At 40.8% G+C, this 20,710-nt stretch overlaps 1 protein-coding gene across 1 annotated transcript; it reads right to left on the reverse strand.

Annotated features, from left to right (window-relative positions):
* Nucleotides 1-4,034: 4,034 nt before the first annotated feature.
* samd7 (sterile alpha motif domain containing 7) lies at nucleotides 4,035-11,968 on the reverse strand. The gene is made up of 9 exons (XM_051953372.1): nucleotides 11,622-11,968; nucleotides 7,791-7,927; nucleotides 7,337-7,460; nucleotides 6,974-7,098; nucleotides 6,797-6,878; nucleotides 5,954-6,630; nucleotides 5,754-5,869; nucleotides 5,550-5,660; nucleotides 4,035-4,665 (listed from the first exon to the last, which is right to left on the reverse strand). Exons 2-9 carry the CDS (start codon nucleotides 7,891-7,893, stop codon nucleotides 4,429-4,431), a joined length of 1,575 nt encoding a protein of 524 aa, XP_051809332.1. The 5' UTR covers nucleotides 7,894-7,927; nucleotides 11,622-11,968; the 3' UTR covers nucleotides 4,035-4,428.
* Between the last annotated feature and the right edge of the window lie 8,742 nt (nucleotides 11,969-20,710).

A 20,710-nucleotide genomic window follows, 5' to 3' on the forward strand; every position in this document is an offset into this window, starting at 1 on the left:
GGAAGTGTCTCGGGGAGGTAGCACTAGAGTTTCTGACTGGGTTGTTCAACAGGATCTTACACACGTGGACAAAATTGTTGGTACCCCTCAGTTAAAGAAGGAAAAACCCACAATTCTCACTGAAATCACTTGAAACTCACAAAAGTAACAATAAATAAAAAATTTATTGAAAATTAAATAATCAAAAACAGCCATTACTTTTGAATTGTTGATTAACATAATTATTAAAAAAAACAAACTAATGAAACAGGCCTGGACAAAAATGATGGTACCTCTATAAAAGATTGAAAACTATTTGACCAGAGTGACATGATTAACTCAGGTGTGTCATTTAATTGACATCACAGGTGTTTCCAAACTCATAATCAGTCAGTCTGCCTATTTAAAGGGAGACAAGTAGTCACCCTGCTGTTTGGTGAAAAGGTGTGTACCACACTGAACATGGACAACAGAAAGCGAAGGAGAGAATTGTCCCAGGACATCCGAAAAAAAATTATAGACAAACATCTTAAAGGTAAAGGCTATAAGACCATCTCTAAACAGCTTGAAGTTCCTGTGACAACAGTGGCTCATATTATTCAGAAGTTCAAGACCCACGGGACAGTAGCCAACCTCCCTGGACGTGGCCGCAAGAGGAAAATTGATGACAAATTGAAGAGACGGATCGTTGGAATTGTATCCAAAGAGCCCAGAGCAACCTCCAAAGAAATTAAAGGTGAACTCCAAGGCCAAGGTACATCAGTGTCAGATCGCACCATTCGTCGTTGTTTGAGCCAAAGTGGACTTCATGGGAGACGACCAAGGAGGACACCACTGCTGAAAAACTCATAAAAAAGCAAGACTGGAATTTGCAAAAATGCATGTTGACAAGCCACAAAGCTTCGGGGAGAATGTCCTTTGGACAGATGAGACCAAACTGGAGCTTTTTGGTAAGGCACATCAACTCTATGTTCATAGACTCAAAAACCAAGCATACAAAGAAAAGAACACTGTCCCTACGGTGAAACATGGAGGAGGCTCAGTAATGTTTTGGGGCTGCTTTGCTGCATCTGGCACAGGGTGTCTTGAAAGTGTGCAAGGTACGATGAAATCTGAAGACGATCAAGGCATTCTGGAGAGAAATGTGCTGCCTAGTGTCAGAAAGCTTGGGCTCAGTCGCAGGTCATGGGTCTTCCAACAGGACAACGATCCAAAACACACAGCCAAAAACACCCAAGAATGGCTGAGAGAAAAGCGTTGGACTATTCTAAAGTGGCCTTCTATGAGCCCAGATCTGAATCCCATTGAACATATGTGGAAGGAGCTGAAACATGCCATTTGGAGAAGACACTCATCAAACCTGAGACAACTGGAGCTGTTTGCTCATGAGGAGTGGGCCAAAATACCTGTTGACAGCTGCAGAACGCTCATTGACAAATACAGAAATCGTTTAATTGCAGTGATTGCCTCAAAAGGTTGTGCAACAAAATATTAAGTTATGGGTACCATCATTTTTGTCCAGCCCTATTTCATTAGTTTTTTTTTTTTAAATAATTATGTTAATCAACAATTCAAAAGTGATGGCTGATTTTGATTATTTAATTTTCAATAAATTTTTATTTATTGTTACTTTTGTGAGTTTCAAGTGATTTCAGTGAGAATTGTGGGTTTTTCCTTCTTTAACTGAGGGGTACCAACAATTTTGTCCACGTGTGTAGATAGTGAGAAGATGCCCAAGGAATGGAGGAGAAGTGTGTTGGTGCCCATCTTTAAGAACAAGGGAGATGTGCAGAGTTGTGGCAACTACAGCGGAATAAAGCTGATGAGCCACATGATGAAGCTATGGGAAAGAGTAGTTGAAGCTAGGCTAAGGGCAGAGGTGAACATCTGTGAGCAGCAGTATGGTTTCATGCCAAGAAAGAGTAAAACAAATGCAATATTTGCTTTGAGGATAGAGAAGTACAGAGAAGGTCAGAAGGAGCTGCATTGTGTCTTTGTAGATCTGGAGAAAACTGTGAGAGAAACTGCCCAGAGAGAAACTGTGGTTTTGTATGAGGAAGTCTGGAGACAGTGGTGAGGTGTGCTGTAGGTGTAACAGAGGAGTTCAAGGTGGAGGTGGGACTACATCAGGGATCAGCTCTGAGCCCCTTCTTGTTTGCTATGGTGATGGACAGGATGACAGACGAGGTTAGACAGGAGTCTCCATGGACTATGATGTTTGCAGATGACATTGTGATCTGTAGTGAGAGCAGGGAACAGGTGGAGGAGAAGCTAGAGGCGTGGAGGTTTGCCCTGGAAAGGAGAGGAATGAAGGTTAGCCGCAGTAAGACGGAGTATCTGTGTGAATGAGAGGGACCCAAGTGGAAGAGTGAGGTTACAGGGAGAAGAGATCAAGAAGGTGGAGGATTTTAAGTACTTAGGGTCAACAGCACAGAGCAATGGAGAGTGTGAAAAAGAGGTGAAGAAGCGTGTACAGGCAGGCTGGAACGGCTGGAGAAAAGTGTCAGGTGTGATGTGTGATAGAGTTTCAGCTAAAATGAAAGGAAAGGTTTACAAAACTGTGGTGAGACCAGCCATGTTGTTTGGTCTGGAGACAGTGTCCCTGAGGAAAAGACAGGAGGCAGAGCTGGAGGTAGCAGAACTGAAGATGCTGAGGTTCTCTTTGGGAGTGACCAGGATGGATAGGATCAGAAATGAGTACATCAGAGGGACAGCACATGTTAGAGGCTTTGGAAATAAAGTCAGAGAGGCCAGACTGAGATGGTTCGAACATGTCCAGAGGAGAGAGAGTGAATATATTGGTAGAAGGATGCTGAGTTTCCCACTGCCAGGCAGGAGGCCTAGAGGAAAACCAAAGAGGAGGTTTATGGATGTGGTTAAAGAGGTCATGAAGGTAGTTGGTGTGAGAGAAGAGGATGCAAAAGACAGGGTTAGATGGAGGCAATTGATTGGCTGTGGCGACCCCTGAAGGGAAAAGCCAAAAGGAAAAAAAGAAGAAGATTTGAATTTATGTTTAATTGGAGTGGATATTTCCGTTGGTTCTCACTTTGAATTTAGATAAAAACAATAAAATAAATACAATTTACTATTATCTTTGGGACACTTGTTTTAATCAGAGGTGATACTAAGATTTTCAAGCAATGTACATACTCAGCCCCGAAATATGAAGATTTTAACCTGACAATTGAGACATTATTATTATTATTTTACTATCAAGTAATATTTGCCAGAATCTTGAAACTTTTTTTCCCTAAAAAAATATTGTAGACCTGGTCGCTGTGACTGAGTTATTGTACTGCAATGCATTATGGGAGTTTGGAGTGTTGGGGATTTAAATGTTAAATGTTGTTATTGTGGTTTATGTTAGTGTTATGGTGTTACAAGTGTTTGCGTTTTGGTAGTTGCTAGAGGTACGGACCCGTACTTTCCATTTGCCAATCAGATACGCGAGATCTGGTCACATGACTCCCGGTAGACGCTGGAGGTACGGACCCGTAGCATCGGCACTACAGGTACGGACCCTAAACCTGACCCTAACCCTAACCCTAACCTTAACCTTTGCTTACCTTTCAACAGTTTGCAGTGGTTAGCAGCTTCTTGACTCGCGAGACTCGCGTACGGGTCCGTATCTGTCTGGCAAATGGAAAGTGCCGTATACGTAGCCTACAGGCTACGGGTATGGGTCCGTATCTGTAGACACTACCTTACGTTTTATTGTGTTTTTGTTATTTTGTCAGTCTAGTTGGTTTAAGTGAGTTTTATGTTGTAAGGACCGTGAGTGTGAAGTGTAGTGTGTTTAATGTCTTCCGGCTGCATTTCCTATGTTGGTATTGCACTGTGCGTCAAAATAAGAGTGTCTAACAGCTGCAGATTACAGAAGAGGCATGCATACTTCTTCTAGCATTGTTGTTTGGCACGATCCTCCACAGTATTTCCTGATATATGGGCATATTTGTAGCTTATTATAAAGGAAAAAGTTATTGCAGGCAAATACATAGAAAAAGACTGTATTTACAACCCAATAAATAAATAAGAAAATAAACATCCATACTGAAAACACTTCAATATAATTATTTAATTGAAGATTTCTATGTTAGCCTAACTCAGAAAGCTACAATCAGACAGAGAAAAAAGGTGTATAATTAAAAGAAGAAAAGACAAATTCTGTAGGAAACTTCTTAGTGTCTCATAACTTAAAATTGTCACCAGTTTCCCTCCACTGTTGTTTTTTTGAAAAATAAAAAAATATGAACATATATTTGTAAAATACAGATATTTAGCACATCCATGTGCATTATGTGAACCTGTGTCCTAAACAAAACCCAACATTTTCAATCCATTTAACCATTATGCCAACATATCCACCACTGTGGCAGCAACCGTTCATCAAGTAGTGTAGTGCTGTAGATGCAGACTGAGCCTGGCTGGTTTGCATTTCTCCACCAGTTGTCAGGCTGTCTCACTGCTGGCAGATGGAGGTGAATTGTTTTCTGGCTCGTGGAGGTGCTGAGCTGATTTAAGGACATCAGGGTCTCTTGGACTCGCTATCATCTCCTCACTGTTGCAGTTCACGGGGGAGCCAATCTCTGAGGTTCGATCCCCAGGCTTCTCAGGAGTGGTCTGCAGGGTGCTGGTGGGGAGTGGCAGGTTCATCATGTACAACATGCTGCCCAGGCGTCTGGACACCTGTGGAGTGGTGAAGAGAGCAGATATTGTTGATTTAATTGCTTTTGTTCATTGTGTGTCAGTCTGAAGGAATCCTGTACTGCTAAGGGTTGTCACAGTTATCAGTGGATATCAGCATCATTTTTTAAAATCTAAAACCTGTCTTTAGACCCTATATTTAAGTTAATATAGGGTTTAAGTACAGAGGCAAGTCTTCAAATGCAGAGTCATACAATTTGGCAGTCATCTTGTTAATGGCTCCTAGCAGTTATGTAAGGTGAACTAGACTGTCTGTCTAAATGAATAGAGAGAGCCATTACACAGTTTCAGTGGTCACTGGGACATAAAAACTGCATGTATAAAATCAGAAGTCAAATCTGCCGAAAATTGCTAAAAAAAATAAAGTTTTCCTTGGGGTAGGCAGCACACAGATGTTTTCACAATAAAGGAGATTCTGAAAATGTGAGTCTAATGGCAAACTTATACTCGCAATCTATATCTTGTGAGTTAGACTATAAAGAAGACAACTTGCTTTTTGGGAGTGGGCCAAGAAATGCATCATACCATCTTTGGCAAATTCTACCAATAGATTTCTATTCAGGATTTTTTTGTGTGATGAGTCTCTGATCAATAGCTGATACTGAATTTCCCTTTGGTGATTAATAAAGTTATTGTATTACATTGTATCTGTCTCTGACAGAGAGAATTCTTTTTATACTGACTGTAGGCAAAATAAATAAAACTGATTTGGCCTGGTTAGAACACAAACTTGCTCACCAAAAATTATTAATAACATTGTTAACTATTATAATATGACTAAACTAGTTCATATATATAATATTTAATTCATTGTATCTCTTGAGTGACTTGATTATGAATAAAGGTCAATGTCTGTGTTTTTGTACCTGCGAGCGTATCTTAAGAGCCGGCCCCAGCTTGAGCCCCAGAGTGTCCAGAAGATGCTCCTCAGAAAGAAGAGGCAGAGTCTCTCCATCGATCATGTGGTCTTTGAATGTCTGGTAAAATCATCAAACATTAGCACTATAAAGACACAACAGAAAATTGGAATATTGAAATGCTAGTTACAGAAAAAAAATATCGTTGCCAACCTGAGCATACTCTGAACAAGTAGGTATACTGCTGACAAAGTTGTAAACATCATTCACTGTCCACTTCCTTAAGTCTTCAGGCACCTCATTGCCATTAAGAAAGAGATTTGGTGGACCTTAAAGACAACCAAAGAACATGTAAGTTAAATTACTGCCACAAGGGGCAGTTTTTAACTTTTGTATTTATTTCCCAAACTTACCTGGTGGGAGAAAACCATTTCCAGGGACAGGGAACATGTAAGGCATCCCTGTGAGAGCGCCACTGGTAGGTGGATACATGAACTTCTCCTGGAAAGCTGAACATTGGCTGGATATGTCTTTTTCATTTGCACTGCTGTTGGCCACATCTGAACACCCCTCCTGATTGTTCACACAGGCTTTGCGCAGTCCTGGCTCACCCTCTTTGTAGTTCTTCCTGCTTCCTGTGGCAAGTTCAGAATCTATTTTGGCTTGATGATGCGCCTTGCTGGCAGCACATTCTTCTCCCATTTCACCTTTTGGCTCCATCTCTTTCTCCTCCCCTGATGTGGCCCCTGGGCTCTGCTCTACACCTTTATCTTCATTTTGTCCCTTCAGGTTGGACACCTGACTCTCTGTACTCTTGTGAGCGGCTGGCCTCCTTCCAGGCCTGCGTCCCCGCTCTCTGTGCAGTGTGCTAATTGGAGGGTAAGGACTAGCTGACATGAGTATACTGTTGGAATGCAGCTCGTCCAGTGAGGGACGGTGGACGAAGACATCGTGGCCGTCTGGCATACGCTGACGACCTCTGAACACCATGGGGTTGGAGGGGTATGACATAGGATTATCAATTCCCATTAGTCCTTTCTGGTGAGCATTCTCTAGCTCCTTCTGGTGCAGAATAGCATTCATTTCCATTCTGAAAAGGAGTGCACATTATAAATATGGTTATGCAGCAGTGATGGCAGATTCGCAATATAAACTTAGTTAAAAAAAAGTATCAGGTTTATCCAGTAAAATGTGATGCAAATCTGTGTGTAGGTGGAATAATTCAGGAGATGATGGTTATATTCTGTATGCATTACCTGGCTATATTTTGCTTGTGAATGAGCTCTTGTCGCCGGGCAACTGTTTCCATGGGCTCTGAGAGCAAGAAGCCATAGCCAGCTGAGAAAGAAGGACAGGTTGTTAAAGCTAATCCTAATACCTGAAAACTATTCAGAGTGTCTCAGAGTTCTCTCTGGCATGAGGCCCATGCTCACCTGGTCCAGGGAAAGCCCTCCCAGGGATGACACTGGCATGGGGGGGGAGAGGTGGACCAAGATGAGGTCCCATGTGCACCTGTCTTTCTTCAGAAGCTACCATCTCAGTAGGAGGAACCAACTCCCTGACGAAAGAAAAGCAAGTAAGATAAGTTGCAAAACATTTTCAGACTGTTTGTGTCTTTAATATTTGTTGTGGAAATGATTGCTGAGATAGATTTTGACACTCAAACATTTTAATTGTACAAAAGGACGGAAAAGTGTATTAAATTTACCACACTGACAACAGCAGCACCTTCCTTAGGGGTGTCCTTTTCCAAAAAAAGTGTTGTTTTCAGTTTAACAGTGAATTCAGGTACTGACCTCTCCATGAAGCGAGGTTCGAACTGTGTTGGAACCCCCTGTAACCTTTGCTGCCCTTGAGCCATGATCTGTGGAGTCATGGCCATCTGGTTCCTCATTATCAGCTCCTGTCTCTGCCGCAACTCTGTAAGAAAAAACAAACAAACAAAAAAACACCATAGGTCACCAGGAGGCCAGTGTAGCCACAACAACTCAATCATGCATTGACTGTGAATAGCTGCAGCATGCAGGTATCACAGAGCCATCCACTGAAATCAATACATGGAATGATGTAAGGCCACAAAGGTAGTTTAATCTATTTAGCACTTCACATTTACAACAAATCCAGGCAGCCCATCCAATCATAAATTAATTTACAAAGCCATACATTTACCTGCAAGATATTATATTGTTTAAGTTGTCTTGGGCTCTTAACACAGTTTCTGTTATGCTTCTCATCCTCCTCCTTTCTCACCTCCAGCTGATATGCCGTTGACCAATCGATACCAGTGCTTCTCATCCAGACTCCCCTGCTCTCCCAGCGCTGTCATCTTTCTTAACTGCTCTCTTGGGGTCATGACATGCACACGACCTTTCACCCCCTCGTCTATACTGTTAATAAAAGTAAAAATATAATCATTTTAACTTTATTGATCATGTATGTCACTTGCAGAAAAACAAATGGTTTACAAACGAGAATCAGATTTTTCTCTTATAGTGAGATTTACCCAACTTAGATGTTGAAAAATCAAATACTGGACAATCCCAAGCACTGCTGGGTAGATAGTTGTAATTTCCTTACAGTACCACTAGAGTGCAGCAGGTACCTGCCTCACATATAACTGTTGGCCATAATTGAAGATAACTGGACATTAGAGGAATGTGTAGTCACACTAAAATTCCTCATGCACAGATAAATTAGGTCTAAGACTCAGTTATCACATACTCTATAACAAATGCAGCATTTTGTCATTCTGTTGAGTAAACATTATTTCAGTAGCACAGATTTCTTTTTTTGTTGTTGTTTTGCAAAAAATGTGTCAGATTACTGAAGTACCAAATGTACATGGGCACAGCTAACTGGAACTTCTATCCTTCAGCTGTTTTCATCCTCCCCAAATCCCTTGTACTATGTTTCTTAAACCAACTTTAACTTTAACTCTCACCATATTGCACACCAGTCCTTAACCCGCAAATCCAAATTGAAGCAGAAATGGAGCCTTGTGGATATTTTTTTCACCTTTCTATCCTTACAAGTACCAATACATTTGGTCCTCATAAGCATTGTATTCACAGATATACACTCACTCCAAATGCCCACATTATTCTTGGCTGAGCCAGCAGCTTGTGTACACATGCACAATCGACTTAGGCACCTCCAATTAGCCATCTACACTCCAGAAATCCCATTATAAATATGATACTGTAAACGAAAGCTCAATAATCCAGTTCTGCTAATCCAAGGCAAGTGTGACTTCTAAATGCATCTGGAGGCATGAATATAAATGCTCACCATGCAGAACTTCACAAGCCTCCTCTTCATAGGATATCAACCTACGCCGACTAAAAAAGCATTTGACTGATATGTCTGTCAGTATAAGTTACACGTGTAAACTATGCACATGTACTTAGCCATATTATTTTTGCTGTCCCCTCCCCCAGACAACTCCTGCCATAAGATTTGCCCCTAGGCCTTGTACATTATCCACAGTCCCTCAAGTTCCCTCTGAAACCCATCTAATCTGAAGGCTGTAATCTGCCTGTTAGTCCTTCAACAGTCTGCTACCTACATCTGCTGACCTGCCTGCGGTCAGCCCCCCATCCCCACCTTCCCAGGCCCCTGCTACCCCCAGGATCCTATTAGCTAAGTCCTGGCTATACAGCACTTTAAAGGGATGTGTTGGAGGTAATCCGCACGTTTAGAGTTTTACCCTCAGCAACCTTGCCTGTAAGCATCCTGGACAATACACCCTAAGTGCTAAGCCTATTAGCCTCCATTAGCTACCAGGATGTCCTAAAACACCTTCGGGATAAATCTGGGCACGCAAACGGTTTATGAGGAGCTATGTGGTGCGAACACATGCACCTTCCTTCTCTGCCAATGTCACAACAGCTAACATCAGCAAGTGAGAAGATATGCATTTCAACATTTATGTCTGTGTAATTCCCAAGTGGGCACTAATCTGTTAGCCTCAGGCATTGTGCATGTCCAATCACTTTTGCAACCTGTCACCTGGGAAATAATAGTTTACACTTTGGTATGTGATACAGTTAAAAAAAAAAAACCCTCATATTTCAAGATGATTAGGTTCTTGTAATTTAAGCAGATGAACAGCTCACAGAGTAAATGACTAGATCTTTGGGAAGTGAATCAGCGAAGAGGTCGACCAGTGACAAAGCTTAATCCTTATGAACCTCAAAACACTTTTGCCATAGTAAATATGTTTAGATACTTTATTGTATCTCAGTTACTCTTGTGTTAGGCTTGTATCCACTGCATCTGACTATGAGCTATGTCGCAAGCAGGGCAGCACCACCAGCAACAGTGTGAAAACAGCGGCCCTAGGATGTGATGCTTTTGAAGCATGATTGCTACAAGCTAAAAGCATTTCATTTTCTAAATAAATGAAAACCCAGCAGTATTTACAAAGCATGAAAGATTGTTTAAAAACACATACAGCTATTTCCAGAATCTTCAATAATTCTTTATGCATAAGGAGCACCCTCTATCCTTCAATACAACACAACATCCTTTACATATAGCTTTATGTATACAACAGAAATCAGCATACCTTAAAGTGAGGTATGCTGATAATATGTTTAATTGGGTGGGTGTTTATTCTTTAGAAAATTGGATGCTTAGCTCTTTGAGTTGAATATACTTGTAATGCATGGAGTTTTTGTGAATTTGAGTCATTCAGAGGAATCCTTTAAAGGCCCATTCGACCCGTCTAACACTTCAATTAGGTTAAGTCTCTTAAGTGAATTTGTAGCCTGAGACTACATTGTTGTCGCACATGTTCAAACTTTATCCTGCTTAAACTTCTTTGGTCATTAGAGAATCTCACATTTAAATTTCAGGTTCCAGGCAGTTTGTGAGCTGAACTGTTGTCAGAGATGAACTACAAAAACTCTTGTCATGTTTCCTTATTGAACAGAGGCCACACTGTAGCTGCCAAATCCGGGGATTGGACTCCTTTGGATTTGCTGTTGCCTGGGTAATCTCATTACAAGAATGAATTAAAGGGAAAAATTGCTGACAACTTAGATGGAGCCCTGAGGAGGTCATATCAGACAAGACAGAAGCATTGTCTAGCCCTTCCTAATCCCCTCACACCACACACACAAGCTAAAGCATATTCTGTCAGTCGCATGAAGCAGATTAGATTTTGTAAGACTTGTACAATAAGTGGTGAGCACCAGGTAGCACTGATTAAGAATTCAGTGTGATCATACACAAAATATTGATTACAATGAAAAATATGAATTCATATGTAGACATATACAATATAGATATAAACCTTCAAAGCTGATAAAACACACACACACACACCCACACACACACACACATGTTTGTACTTCTATCTTAGTGAGGACATCCATAAGCGTAATGCATTTCCTAGAGCCTTACCCTAACCTTAACTATCACAACTGATTGCCTAAACTTAATCCTTACCCTAACCCTAACCAAACCTCATTCATACCTGTTCTCTAAAAACAAGTCTTCACCCTCAAACATGGCTATTTCAAAGTGAGGACTGGCCAAAATGTCCTCATTTTGTAAAAATGTCCTCACTTTGATAGTTAAATGCAGAAAATGGTCCTCACAATGTAGCAAGTACACACACACACACACACACACACACACACACACACACACACACACACACACACAAATTAGAAACTAATATTGGATGTATTTTACAATTTACCTTATTTATAAAAAGTGCCCTTTATAGAATCTGGGCTAATTATTAGGTTAATTATACAGATCACATTGGCCTTCAGATTAATCACTTACTAAGGCATAAGTAACCTCTGATAAAACTTGCTGCTCACATTATCCATGACAAAATTTAGCCTACCACGTGAAAGTTCTGCATTTCTATAATACTGTGATGCACATTTTTCATTGTTTAAATTTGAAAGTTGCTACTCCATATTTTATCACACATTAAAGCATTAAAATGCACCTACGTCATTAAACAGTGTTGATTTTGCACCTACTAAAATAAAAGCCAAACAAATCATGTACAAATAAAAGTATGGGGTAAATGAAGGAAAAGAGTGTGAAATATTGACTTACCTCACACCAGTTAGTAGAGCTTGAAGCTGATTTTGTCCCAGTTCAGGTAAAAAAGAAAAAAAATATGAAAAAACAAAAATGACAACAACAAAGGCAAGTGAAAAATGTACCCAAAAGGATTTTGAAGAGCTCACAGAGCCTGTCTCTCTACTGTCCTTCTTTCACTTCCAGCTAAACGGCCTCCCACTACCCAGCCAACTAGTTGGAGTGTGCCTCTGCTGCCAGCTAACTGCCTTAACTAAAAAGACCTTTTAAATACCGATTCATTTCATCTCCATTAGCTGGCCTTATCTCCTGCGGTAAGCCCTCCCTGCCCTGACATCACTATGATCTCCCATCCAACTGCTTGCCACACCTTGCAACTGATGTGTAATTACTGAAGCAGAACTGCTCCTAAGCATGGAGTGCTAAACCTCTTTCAACGTTTACCTCATTAATCCTTGTTAGCACTTTAGGCTATGGTTAAGACACCTAAATGCTTGGCTTCCTTTTCCAGTGGCAAAGGGCCAACCCCTCTTAACTGCTCTGTGACCACATGTGGTGAATCTGCACAGTGCTTGGCTGTAAACTATAAGAATCCCACAGATCTGTCTTGTTTTTGTTTTTGTTCATGTGTCTAGTTTGGGGTGTGAGAAGTATTGCGGCTCCCCAGGGTGCCAAAGGCTTGACCCAAACATGCTTGGTGGTAATTTGCCAGAAATCCGAACTAAATGTTGGCTGGATCATCCTCTCAGACCTCTTAATCTGACAGTTTGCGCTCATCAACCTGAGACTGCATTTCTTTGAATTATGTTTTCTGTAATGCCTGGTGGGCAGATAGATGTGCACAATGTGGCCTGGTAGGAAATTTAAACAGCAGACACACTGTGGAGATGGGCAGTGTGGTGCTTCTGTAGTCAAGCGGGAAAATAAAGAGCCCCTGAAGAGTTCATAGGCTGGGCTGTAGTCAGAGTTTTAAAAAACATGAAATCCACATCCCCTCAGTGCAATCCCACCTTTAAGCATTCTAATTATTATGATTAATCATTTCATTTAACAAACAAATGCTGAACTTTCTGCAGAAGTCAGACTGTACACAGAAATATCTTAATAGCTCAACTCAGAGTTCAGATGCATTTAAATCAAGATGGACTATAAAGGGTCTGCTGATCCCCTTTCTCTGGAGCCACCATATCAAACATTTGTTGAAGTTGTTGGTTTTGAACAAATGCCCGATGTACTAAAAATCAGCTCATTAAGCTTTGTTTGCTTTGCAGTGTGAACTTGGCTGTAGTTCACCTGTTGTCTTGTTTGAATGCAGTGCAGAACTATGGTCAGCCTGTTGCCAGTATTTCATGTTTGGTAGAATTTCACACATTCACCTCTACCTTAATCTCTAGTATCAACTATTTACATTCATCCTGACTTGATCTATCATACTTTAAATGCATTTTTCACCACTCTGTTTTCATCAATTATTCATTGAGCTGGCCTGTCTCGGGTCATATTCCTGATTTGGTACTCAAGGGCCTCATGTGCGTCAGGAAATCACTCGCTGCACCATTACAGAACATTATGTTGCATTTTACTCTACTATTACACTGTTGACACGGAGCTCTATCTTTTTTTCCCAAACATCTCACAAGCAGAGGTAATTTTTATCAGATGGATTAAATTTTTGTTTTTCTTTTGAAGGAATTAGCAAAAAAAACAAAAATAATTAGGCCCATTTACTCAATTTCTAAACAGTATAGAATATATTTATTGTCACTTGTTATAATCATTAATTTTTAAATAAACAACAACAATAATAATGATAATACATTTATTTGTAGTAGGCAAAAATCTCAAAGTGCTACATTTAAGATGACAGTCATGAAATAAAAACTGAGCAATCAGATAAAATAACAATAGTACTTTGCACTTGGTGAATTAATATAAATGTATTTATTTATTTTACAAACAAGAAAAAAATGTATTAAGAAAATAATTGGTAGATTTAATCCACAACAGAGACTTGCAGACTGATATTAAATAGTTTCAAACAAATTTCACATCTCATCTCATCTAGTTTTGAATACTTTGAGAGAATTTTTCTGATTATAATAACATACCAAAATCTTTAAATAACATTTTTAACCAGAAGCTTGTCGGAAGCTCATGTATGATGATGGTGTCAAATATTTATTTTATTACATAACAGCTCATATGTTCAGTGTTTACTAATCACTCTGTATTGAGATGAAAATGGCCAAGGGGCATTTAACCAAATATTAGCATTGCTGCATTTGACCCAGCAGATTTTGGTGGTTCCAGAAGACCTATGACAAATTTATGAAAGAACTAAAGTGCATGATTGTTTTTTCTGACAAAAACATGTCTTTCAACAATTCCATCATAGAAAATCAAGTTATAGAAATCACTGAAAACATCAGAAATCATTGAAAACTGAGTTTTTTAAACAAGAAAATTTAATTCTTATATACCATTAGCCAACACTTTTGGTAAAATTAGTTGTTCAAGAGTTGTGACAACAACATGTATAAAGCATGCATACATCTAGCTCTGAATTCCTATACTATCATTACTTGTGTATCTGCAAACAACCCTACATCGGCTTGTTGTCAGGTGCAAAGTAGGTACAAAATGTGTAGTGAGAGAAGCAGAAGACTTAACTGTAGTGATCACAGCTGTAACTGTATTACAGATATGCAGCAGTAGAAACAAAGTAAAAGAATCTGCAATACTGAGAGAAATATTAATAGCCATTAACTGGGGAAAAAATAAATTTAATTTTCTCTATTATGGTCCACATTTTTCTGTCACAAACATCTGTGAAGCACTTGAACTGCATTAAACTGTATGAAAGGTACTCTACTGATAAAGTCTGATCAATTGATTGGTCCACTTATTAGCTACAGCTTGGAGAAGAACATATTTCTTGGGAGTTTATGTGGCCATTCAGGACACAACTAGGTTTTTTTTACTGAGAAAAGAGGAAACCACTAATAACGGGCTTAGGAATTAAGAGAACAGAGCATTAGGACATCTAAACGGCTAATTTAAGAATCTCCTAGGTGTAAGCTTTTATAAGGGATTTCTGTTTGTGCTGTTTGCACCCAGCATTATGGAGTTTCAGTAAGGCAAAGGGATAAAAACAGGTTTAACCTGGAGAAGCAGACTTGGCTATAAATGGATGGTGTCAGTGGAGACACGGACACCATCCATCTTCTGACAACAACAACAATCTGGTGTCCGGATCACCTGCATTTACTGAATTGTTCTCCATCGAATGACGGATGTAACAAAGCTCTAATCCTTCTAAGCTGGAAGCATTACGTCTTTTACGTCTGGTGGAAATCTTGTTTGGGTCTTGATTACTGTGAGATCCTGGATTGCAGGATTCTTTAGGATCAAAATTCTTGAAATAACAATCTGTATTTGGAATGTGAAGACGTGATGCTTTAACACTGAAAGCATCGCATCTTTCACTAAATGTTGAAAAAAACATTCCAGTGCATCTGTCTAACGGCAGAGATCATAAAAGCAATTCCAGTTTGAAATTATTTTTCTCTTATCAAGCTCATTTTACTGACATACTTAAGGTGTAGTGTTTCTTGGCAGATATTCTTCTTTTCAATCTATTGAAGTAGCTCTCCTCACGTCTGCTTCAATAAAAAAGGAATACCTTACACTGTGATTTTGTCTGCCTCCACTCGGGGTCAAAGAAAATCCCTGCAGCAAACTGTTTTACAACATACTATAAAGAGAAGAATAAAAAAGAGATTGAATGAAAAGAGAAATGATTAACAGGGCGCCTAGTACAAATGTCATAACAGAGAAGCTATGAAATCTAAATGAGTCTTATGATTGAGGACACCGAGGCAGAAGCTTTTTGTCTCTAAAACCTTTCTTTAGACTAAGATCCAGGGGCGGATTGAACGTCATTTCATTCGGTCGTATGACCGAAGGGCTGGTCCACATCTGGGCCGGTGTGCTGGTATTTATTAAATAATTTTGTTTATTGGACGCCTGGCGCCCGTATAGCTCATCGGGTTAAGCAGGCGACCCATGTACAGGGGCTGGTCTCTGATGCAGCGGCCTGGGTTTGATTCCTGGCCCATGGCTCTTTGCTGCATGTCTTCCCCCTACTTTCCCCCCCCCATTTCCTGTCACTCTTCACTGCAACTATCACAATAAAAAGGCAAAAAACCAATTTTGTTTATTTATCCATATGCGGCCGAATGGGATGAGCGTCCAACCATTCATCAGCCCTGTACAGGCACGCAGGCCCACATGCGTCACACACACACACGCTCAGCCCCACCCTCAGGTGACAGCTCTGGGCTGAGTAGAGTTTAGACTTGATATCGCGGTGTGTGCAGTAAAACCCAGCCAGGCAGTTGAAGATGGAGAAGAACGTCAAAAAACGTAAAGGAGGGGCTGAAAAGCTCAGGGAAAAGAGAAGAAAAGCTCTCGAAGCGTCAGCCGGACAGAGTACAACAATAACAGAAATGTTTGCTGTAGCCACTGCCGGTCCATCACAGGCACAGGGGCCACCTGTTGATGAAGAGGCCGAGCCAACAAGTGAGGATGAGGATGCAGATCGATGTGAAGAAAGCTAGGCTGGAGTGGTGAGCATGAAAGAATCCTGCATTTCACTATATCTTTGAGGACGTCTGAATATGTTGCCTTTAGTAGAGAAATATCAAGCTGTTAGCGTCGGTGGTGTAAACTCTTAGACCAAGACCAAGGTCTATCCACGGTAGCCTCAGAAGCTAATTGGCTAGTTAGCCAAATATAGCTATCTCCTGCAATACAAACGCAGCTCGTATTGGGCGCAACAACGAAAACAAATTCATTCGGCCATGGTACAGAATTGCATGAACTTGAAAGAAGTCACACACTCAAGCGCACCCTGGCTAGTTAGTATGCCCTGACGACAGGACCTGAACGACACTCAAGACTTTGACTTTTCTTGTCCTCATGTGTTTCAAGTCGTTTCCATGGACACATCCGCTGACAAAATGTAGCTGTTCAAACTAAGCTGCCACATATCCTGTCATACATGTATCCAAATGTGTGTTGTGTTTTCCTTGCTTTCCCATTCCTCCCACTTCTCCCATCCCCCCCCCCCCCCCCCCCCCCGCCCGCCCTCCTCTGTCCCTCTCAACCCGCCCGGCCAGCAGACAGATGGGTCCCCCCTTTATAGAGCCGGGTTCTGCTCGAGGTTTCTTCCCTGTTAAAAGGGTGTTTTCCTTGCCACTGTCACCTTTGGGCTTGCTCTGGGGGTCAGGCATATGGGTTCTGTAAAGCGTCTTGAGACAATTTGACGCTATATAAATAAGATTGAATTGAATTGAATTGAATTGATGGCGGAAGCTGGCATGCAAGGTGCTAACCACGACCCACCAGGAGCAATTAGGGGTTAGGTGTCTTGCTCAGGGACACCTCGACATGAGCATGACGGGACGAGGATCGAATCGGCAACCTTCCAGTTACAAGACGGCCACTCTACCTACTGAGCCATGCCACCCCCGTAGTGGTAGTAGTAGCCTAGTAGTAATAATATAATAATTAAAGCTGCAAGCAGCATTGGGCCGGACCTCGCCGGCCCCCGGCGCGGTCGGCAAGCAAGTGCCGTCCGTGACCAAAGGTGAAAGCCAGAGGAGTTCCTCTGCCGGAATATTGTTCGGTTTCAGAGGAGACAATGTTTAAAGGGTTTGCATATTTTGGGTCATAGCGCCCCCTAGGTTGAAGACAGCTCAAATCCGTTGACAGGTTTTCGTATAGCTCGAGCTATACGAAAACGTGAGTGGTGGTTGCATGTCTCCATGACTTTTCTGTGCGAAGAGGTTGCGCTGAGGTTATTTGTGATTTTTGCAATTTTCGTGTCCCAAGGTGGCGCCATAGAGTTTTTCCAGAATTCGTTCTCAGAATATTGAAATTTTCAGCAGACCGGACTTGCGTACCAAATTTCAGCAAAATACATGTAAGTTTAGGGGGTGAAATTGAAGCGAAACATGGTTTCAGGTGAAGACAAACTTTGACAGCTTATAAAAAAAAACACTAGACAAGTTAGCCTTTTTCTTTTGATAACTTTTGTTTGGCTTGATATTCCCTATAATCTGTGCAAATATGAAGTCGGAATATTGTACGATTTCGGAGAAGATAATGCTTTAAGGTTTCGCATATTTCGAGTTATAGCGCCCCCTAGATTGAAGATAGCACAAATCAGTCAGGCAGGATTTTGTAGAGCTCGAGCAGACGAAAGCGTGAGTGGTGATCGCATGTCTGTACGACATTCCTGTGCGAAGAGCTGAGGTTATTTTTGATTTTTGCAATTTTGTGTCCCTTGGTGGCGCTTTAGAGTTTTTCCAGAATTTGTTTTCAGAATATTGAAATTTTCACCAGACTGGACCTGCGTACCAAATTTCAGCAAAATACATGCACGTTTCAGGGGTGAAATTGAAATGAAACATGGTTTCAGGTGAAGACAAACGTTGATAGCTTATTAAAAAAACTAGACAAGTTAGCTTTTTTCTTTTGATAACTTTTGTTTGGCTGGATATTCACTATAATCTGTGCAAATATGAAGCCGAAATATTGTACGGTTTTGGAGGAGGTAATCTTTAAAGGGTTTTCATATTTTGGGTTATAGCGCCCCCAAGATTGAAGAAAGCTCAAATCGGTCAGACAGGTTTACATAGAGCTCGAGTGGACGAACGCGTGAGTGGTGGTTGCATGTCTCTACGACATTCTTGTGCGGAGGACTGAGGCCTTTTGTGTTGGCCTTGTGGTTTGTTGCCGTTTGTCGTGTCCTAGGTGGCGCTATAGAGTTTTTGCAGATTTTTTTTAAGAATATCGAATTTTTCGATATTCGACGTGCGTGCCAAATTTAATAAAAGTTATGCATGTTTAGGGGGTCAAATTAAGCGAAACATGGTGGACTTATAAAATAATAATACTTAAAGCTGCAAGCAGCATTGGGCGGGACCTCGCCCCGTCCCCCACGCGGTCGGCAGCAAGTGCTGTCTGTGACCGAAGATGAAAGCGACAGGAGTTCCTCTGCCGGAATATTGTATGGTTTAGGAGGAGATAATGTTTAAAGGGTTTGCATATTTTGGTGTATAGCGCCCTCTAGGTTTAAGATAGCTCAAATCCGTCTACAGGTTTTCGTAGAGCTTGAGCAGATGAACGCGTGAGTTGCATGTCTGTACGACATTCCTGCGTGAAGAGCTGAGGCCATTTGTGATTTTTGTGTCCCGAGGTGGCACTATGAAGTTTTTCCAGATTTTTTTTCAGAATATTGAAATTTGCAGGAGACTGCACCTGCATACCAAATTTCAGCAAGATCTCTGAACGTTAAGGGGTTGAAATTGAAACGAAACATGGTTTCAGGTGAAGACAAACTTTGACAGCTTATTAAAAAAAAATAGACAAGTTAGCCTTTTTTCTTTTGATAACTTTTGCTTGGTGGGATATTCACTATAATATGTCCAAATATGAACCCGGAATATTGTACGCTTTCGGAGGAGATAATGTTTAAAGGTTTTTACATATTTTGGTGTATAGCACCCACTAGGTTGAAGTTTTTTCAGATTTTTTTTCAGAATATTGAAATTTTCAGGAGACTGCACCTGCGTACCAAATTTCCGCAAAACCCATACACGTTTAGGTGTTGAAATTGAAGCGAAACATGGTTTCACATTCGGACAAGCTTTGACAGCTTTTTCAAAAAAACTAGACAAGCTCGCCTTTTTCTTTTGGTAACTTTTGTTTGGCTTGATATTCACTATAATCTGAGCAAATATGAAGCCGGAATATTGTACGGTTTCGGAGGAGATAATGTTTTAAGGTTTCGTATATTTCGAGTTATCGCTCCCCTACATTGAAGATAGCACAAATCAGTCAGGCAGGATTTTGTAGAGCTTGAGCAGATGAAAGCGTGAGTGGTGGTTGCATGTCTGTACGACATTCCTGTGCGAAGAGCTGAGTTTTTTGGGGGATTTTTGCAAGTTTTCGTGTCCCTTGGTGGCGCCATAGTGTTTTTCCAGAGTTTGTTTTCAGAATATTGAAATTTTCAGCAGAACGGACCTGCGTACCAAATTTCAGCAAAATACATGCACGTTTAGGGGGCGAAATTGAAGCGAAACATGGTTTCAGGTGAAGACGAACTTTGACAGCTTATTAAACAAAAACTAGACAAGTTAGCCTTTTTCTTTTGATAACTTTTGTTTGGCTGGATATTCACTATAATCTGTGCAAATATGAAGCCGAAATATTGTACGGTTTTGGAGGAGGTAATCTTTAAAGGGTTTTCATATTTTGGGTTATAGCGCCCCCAAGATTGAAGAAAGCTCAAATCGGTCAGACAGGTTTACATAGAGCTCGAGTGGACGAACGCGTGAGTGGTGGTTGCATGTCTCTACGACATTCTTGTGCGAAGAGCTGTAGCCTTTTGTGTTTCCCTTGTGGTTTGTTGCCATTTGTCGTGTCCCTAGGTAGCGCTATAGAGTTAAGGCAGATTGTTTTTTCAGAATATCGAATTTTTCGCGTGACCCAGACATGCATGCCAAATTTCATAAAAAGTTATGCACGTTTAGGGGGTCAAATTAAGCAAAACGTGGCGGGAATAATAATAATAATTAAAGCTGCAAGCAGCATTGGGCGGGACCTCGCCCCCTCCCCGCGCACGGTCTTCAAGCAAGTGCCGCCCGTGACCGAAGATGAAAGCCAGAGGAGTTCCTCTGCCGGAATATTGTACGGTTTCAGAGGAGATAATTTTTAAAGGTTTTGCATTTTCCAGGTTATAGCGCCCCCTAGATTGAAGATAGCTGAAATGCGTTGACAGGTTTTTGTAGAACTCGAGCAGGTGAACCTCCGTGCCAAATTTTATAAAAAGTTATTCACATTTAGGGGGTCAAATTAAGCGAAACATGGTTTCAGGTGAAGACAACCTTTGACAGCTTATAAAAAAACGAGAGCAGTTACTGTGTTTATTTTGATACCCTTTGCTTGGATTCACTATATATATATTCACTATAATCTGTCCAAATATGAAGCCGAAATATTGTACGGTTTCAGAGGAGATAATGTTTAAAGAGTTT

This window comes from Acanthochromis polyacanthus, chromosome 9 (genome assembly GCF_021347895.1).
Source record: "Acanthochromis polyacanthus isolate Apoly-LR-REF ecotype Palm Island chromosome 9, KAUST_Apoly_ChrSc, whole genome shotgun sequence".
Lineage (NCBI taxonomy): Eukaryota > Metazoa > Chordata > Actinopteri > Pomacentridae > Acanthochromis > Acanthochromis polyacanthus.

Excerpts from the sequence above, each read along its gene's own strand:
- samd7 (XM_051953372.1), bottom strand. The coding sequence starts at position 7,893 with ATGACCCCAAGAGAGCAGTTAAGAAAGATGACAGCGCTGGGAGAGCAG. Across the intron at positions 6,631-6,796 it reads CACAAGCAAAATATAGCCAG|AATGGAAATGAATGCTATTC; the intron begins GTAATGCATACA and ends ACTCCTTTTCAG. Across the intron at positions 4,666-5,549 it reads CTCTTAAGATACGCTCGCAG|GTGTCCAGACGCCTGGGCAG; the intron begins GTACAAAAACAC and ends ACCACTCCACAG.